This window comes from Apaloderma vittatum, unplaced genomic scaffold (genome assembly GCF_000703405.1).
Source record: "Apaloderma vittatum isolate BGI_N311 unplaced genomic scaffold, ASM70340v1 scaffold8093, whole genome shotgun sequence".
Classification (NCBI taxonomy): domain Eukaryota; kingdom Metazoa; phylum Chordata; class Aves; order Trogoniformes; family Trogonidae; genus Apaloderma; species Apaloderma vittatum.
The window spans coordinates 12,751-18,358 of record NW_009709740.1 but is presented as its reverse complement, the minus strand read 5'-3'; the positions used below and the strand labels follow the sequence as shown (position 1 = coordinate 18,358).

The following is a 5,608-nucleotide window of genomic DNA, read 5'->3' as shown; positions in this document are numbered from 1 at the left end:
CCTGCTGACATGTCGCTTTTTTAGGAGCAGACTGGCAGAACAGAACTACCTGTTTTATTGTTGGTGTTCCATATGCTCTGGTCACAGAACTGTAGAATTCTAACATGAATGGAATTGGTTTGTTATGAAAAATTGAATGAAAAATAAGTGGTCACCTGGTGCACAATCCTGACTTATAAGATCTGTAAATATTACTGCTTATTGTTCCAATTTTTTTAAAATCTAAAAAGCCTCAAAATATTTGCAAATACTGATTCTTTTTTGGCTTATTTAAACAGCTTTTTAAAATGGTTTGCCAGGGTGCTACAGACTGTAGGTGGTGCTGGTAGCTTCTAAAGACATTAGTTGCATTCTGTGACTTCACATGAGTGACATCCACAAGAGAGGAGAAACTGTGATGCATTTCTTTAGCAGTGTTGGAACTTAGACTTGTATCTTGGGTGTTTTTAGGTTCTTTGGATGTAGTCTTGTATTTGTTGAATACAGCTATTAATGGTTTAAAAGCTGTAATATTTAACTTTATTCTAAATGGTATTCTTTCAAGCTAATTCCCAGCAGAGGTCTGAAGAATTTGTGAAAGGTGAATGGGGAAAAATTAAGAAAATGGAGCTTTAAACATATGTTTTGCTGCCTGCATGCGTCTGACAATTCTGCGTCTGATATTAGAAGAATACTTCACTCCTGTTAACTTCCAATCATGTATTAAGTTTTGCTTTCGGCTTCTCAGCAAAGCAGCAGCCTTTTTCTTTTCATGGAAAGTCTATATTACTGTTACTGAGAACTACCTGTGCTTTAATGGGGCAGAAACAGACTCAAGAGTTCAGAAATCACTGAAATACCGACTACCCTACCGGCTTGAAATATTTTTTTGTTGAATAGTATCCATGAACATGATGCAGCTGCAATATAGCACTTAACATTAAAATGGTAGCGAGCCAAAGAGTTTTTAAAGTAGATGTGCAGGGTGGTTTTCATTAAACACTTTAAGCTTGACTACATGAGCAGACAACTTTTCTAGAACTATCGCAGTTAAACCATTATAATTCTTTACAGAGAGGCACATAAGGAGACAGGCAGCTTCAATCTTCAGTATTCTGCTTTATCCCTACCTATTTGCTTGAATAATCAAAATTTCCATAGCCCATGAAATGCCCCAGTTATGTGGTCAGATAGGATACCCCTTTTAGGCATATGGATGGTACTCCACTAATATAGTAGGTTTCCATGTCTCCCAGTATTATCAGCTTGAAATTACCATTTTGGTGTTGAAGAGCATTTGAGAATGTGAGGGGGTACACCTTGTTAGTCAGTCTGTATAATCACACATAACCTGCTTAAAAATGAGATTGCAAGAAACTGAGAACTACTGTTGTGTTGGGGTAATCTAACTGAGGAGAAATGTTTTGCCCCTGAAAAGTGAGAATGCTTTACTCTGATACTGAGATCTTGGTAAAACTGACTGTAAAAGCTGCCAGTCCTCTCTAGAGGCATCTAGAAGGGTGCTTCCATAAGAGATAACTGCTTCATCAGCCTCCTTGCGGTTGTAACTAACCTGTGCACTGTTGCCGGTTGCAATACTGCATTGTACATGCAGAGGAGCAGGAAAAGTTGGGTTTTTTGTTTTATTTTGTTGGATTTTCTTTAAAAAATAACAACAAAAATAATAGCTTATGCTTTTCTAGACCTTTTTACATCTTGGAGAAAAGTTAACATTAGTATGAAGGAAGCTTCAAACAAGAAAGGAACTGTATAGAGAAAAGAACTTTTTGAAGGACAGCGATAGTAGACGCTTTCCTTCCCCTTCTTTCACATGATTTTAGTGCTTAATCTCTTGAAGTTACCTGCTGATTGTCTCCAGTTCTTGGTGAACACTTACTCCTCAGTATGCCTGATGGCAAAACCCATGTGTAGAAGAAGTAGTTTGAGGAGTCAACTCTGAAGAGCTCACAGTGGATAGAGAACACATTTATTAGAATATATCCTTTTTGGAAGGAACTATCTTAATAAAACAGATAAGTATACATTTATTTCCTCTCACCTGTGAAAGTCTTATCAGGAGTGTGAAGATGAGGTTAGCATAGCTTACAGATAGGTGAGGGCCAACAACAACACAACTGCATGATTTCCCAGCGTTACTGAAACACTGTGTTATTTAAAAAACCGTACAGGTTTATACATCAGTAAATTATCACTGCACTGAGGATCCAGAGCTTATACCGACAGAATGTGCTGTTCCTGAGCCTCTGCAGTTGTCTACTAATAGTCCACAGAAGGTAGGTGCTTTCTCAAAACTTAAATGTTTTAGTTATAAATCCTACTCCCAGAAATTTGCACATGAAGGTTATGTGGCTTGGTGAAGAGGTCCTCTGACCAGTGTCCTAGAAATTGAGGTTATAGTTGCTGCTTTAGCTGGCTGATCAATCTGCTGTCTGTGATTTCTGTGTACAACTTCAGAAGCCTCATGTTTCCTTGAAGCTGTTATTGTTTGTCTACAGTGCTGAGGGCTGTATAAAATGTGTGTTCTGCTTTGAGTACAATAACGTTTCAAGTGACAAGACTTTATGTAATGTCCTGAGAATTACAGGGGAAACTGAAGGTACTGGAAAACAAATTAGGTAGCGCACTGCCTGCTACCTTACACAGTTTTATTTTACACTCTGAGCATCTAAATCAGTAACATTTTACTACCTCCTTCAGTTTCTGTGGAAGGTGAGTTCAGTTTGGCCAACAGTTTGCTCTGAATTCAATTTCCTGAAGAAGACTTAAATTTTTCAGCTGTCAGCCTATTCCAAAAACTCAGCTGGCCTGGTCAGAATTGTTGTTACGCTGTAATGTCTGAGGGTGATAATGAGTTACCAAGATTAAATGATTCTAAAGAAAAGACAAAGAGCTCAACCAGTCCTGGGCCCCTCAGTTCAGGAAGGACAGGGAACTGCCTTAGAGAGCAGCCACAGAGGTGATGAAGGGAGTGGAACATCTCCCTCATGAGGAAAGGCTGAAGGAGCTGGGTCTCTGTAGCTTGGAGAAGAGGAGGCTGAGGGGTGACCTCATTAATGTTTATAAATATGTCAAGGGGGAGTGTCAGGAGGACAGAGCCAGGCTCTTCTCAGTGATGTCCAATGACAGGACAAGGGGCAATGGGTGCAAGCTGGAGCATAGGAGGTTCCACAAAAACATCAGGAAAAACTGTTTTTCACTGTGAGGGTGACAGAGCACAGGCTGCCCAGAGAGGTTGTGGAGTTCTCTCTGGAGGCTTTAAAAAACTACATGGACGTGTTCCTTCCTGTGTGACGTACTCTAGGTGTTCCTTCTTTGGCAGGGGGATTGGACTGGATGATCTTTCGAGGTCCCTTCCAACCCCTGACATTGTGTGATTCTGTGAAACTTAGGGCAGTGGAGTGGAATCTTGAGCTCAAAGTAAACCCTGTGACACACACACACATTGGCAGCAGTGGGCTAAGATCAGTATTGTTGTAGATGCACCTGTAACTGTATTTCAGAAGTCTGTGGACAGGAGCATACAGACGGTAGTATCCTGTCTGTTTAATCCTGAGAACCGTCTGAGGAACACCTTTGTATCACAAGAAGACTACTTCAAGGTATGTAGTGAAAGCAAAATTAAATCTCTAAAACATAGCTGACCTTCAGTTTGTTGACCTATAGGATACCATACAGATGAAGGGATGCATATTTGGAATGTCATTACGAATTATTTTTTTCTTTTATGTACTCTGAGATGTACAGATTTGGCTTTCAGCTGCTTAATGCTGGCAGTAAATGCTGAAATTGGATTTACTGGGTTTAATCAAGACTGCATAAAAAAATTGCTAAACGGTCAACTCATGGACATTAAGAGCTTCAGGCCGGGTAGTCCTTTCTCAGTGACAGATTGCTGAGAGGGCAGTGGGTTCCTCCTCAGTTTGGACAGAGAATGTTGCGCTTGAGTCTTGGTATAGTAGTCTTTACAGCAGCAAAATACCTACTGTGGATGGTGGTTCTTCATGCTTTATTTAAAATGTCTGTGCTTTGACCCGTAAACTGTTAAGTCTAGATTGGTAACTGATCATCATATTTTTGCAGATTTGTTCAGTATTTGTAGAATTGCAGTTTCTGATTATATTCCAAATGGTGTTTAATTTCTGTTGTTTATCAATGTTATGTTGAAGATTTTGCTTCCTTTTATTTTAAAAAAGGACAGGTGTGTGAACTAGGCATATGTACTCTGAAACAGGAATACAGAAGCTGTATTAATTGATTTTGAAGGGGGGGGTGAATAAGGTACAGAATGTCTTCAGACATTTGTCATGAAACTCCAGTCGGTTTATTGTCTAGAAAAAAAAAAATGCCCTGTCTTTTATCCTATCCCTTTCCAGGAGAGGAAGGTGCATCACTTCAGAAAAGGAAGAGCAGTACTCAAAAGTGTTTGATCAACAAGGACCCTAAAGTATCTAAATTCATTAACTTGATGGTACTACAGTTCAGTTTAGTGATATATGCAGGATAACCTTTTTCAAGAAGTTGTTTCAAGTTGAAGTTCGTGTTCTACCTGTTTCAATCCAGTTGGTTTTCCTTGAGTTGTTTGAAGTTGTAAGAGTTGACAGACTTACTAATTGTTTGCATGCTTCCTTTGGTAACTTAACTGGAATGTTAACAAGTTTATATGTAAAAGCACTCTTGGTTTGTTTGGTGCATGTAGATTTCTTTCTGAGTTTTAAGGTACAGTTTGCATGTTACACTTAGTTTTTCTTAAACCACAATTGAAATGACTAATACTGACCAGTTATCTCTTACAGTTTAAAAATGGAAGTAGTTATTTGCCCAAGAGGTTGTATTTTAAAACTGAGCTCTTAATCAGTGGAACAGAAGATCTCAAGCTGTAACTCAACTGAAGTCCTTTTAAATTTTGGCTATCTTTAGACTACCTAATCAATGTGGTTATGTTCGTTAATGACAATTTATGTACATGCAGTCTTGAGCATCACTGTTAGTTTTGGGAAAGTAATTAAGAGAATCCTAAAATTGCTGTATGTAACTTCAGATGCAAGAATGTAATTAGCTGTATTTGCTACTCAAGTTTATGCTTTTTTTTTAACTTGGGAAATTTTAGCAATACCTGTATGTTAAAATTGTGAGAAAATACTGCATTTAAAATATGCTTTTGTTATGTGATGCAAACTGTTAATCAAAGAATATCTGTAAGTCTATTTTAATAATTACGTAGATTTTAGTCGTGTCTTTTGAAACAATTGAAATAAATTTTTATTTTGACTTGACTTCCCAAACTTCCAGTCACATGCAATTTTAAGCTACTTTGAGAAAGATATACAGTATAATAAAGATTTGTTGAAGCTACTGAAGATTTTTCTAATATTTTTTAAAAATCAATATTAAAAAAATACATAATTTGGAGTTTTCTGATTATTGGATTTCTTTCCTTTGCAACTTTATGTACCTAAACAGTCTGCTCAGGCTGTTAAAGCTGTGATGGCAGTTTATTGATAAAGGTAATTGTTTCTTTGCAAATGCAGATTTCATTTTGCCTTAATCTTCTAGTTGGCTTGATTGCCCGGGGATGTATTTGAGGCTTTATGCTGTAGCTATAAGAAAA

General features: G+C 37.8%; 1 protein-coding gene across 1 annotated transcript in view; it reads left to right on the top strand.

Moving 5' to 3' along the window:
• DAZL (deleted in azoospermia-like) overlaps positions 1 to 4,514 on the top strand; it is a gene marked incomplete at its 5' end in the record, with an annotated part of 12,903 nt that extends 8,389 nt beyond the window's left edge. Inside the window, 3 exons of the mRNA XM_009867032.1 lie at positions 2,169 to 2,273; positions 3,501 to 3,599; positions 4,374 to 4,514. Coding sequence (XP_009865334.1) covers positions 2,169 to 2,273; positions 3,501 to 3,599; positions 4,374 to 4,427 — 258 coding nt within the window. The remainder of the gene's footprint in view (positions 1 to 2,168; positions 2,274 to 3,500; positions 3,600 to 4,373) is intronic.
• Positions 4,515 to 5,608: the final 1,094 nt, after the last annotated feature.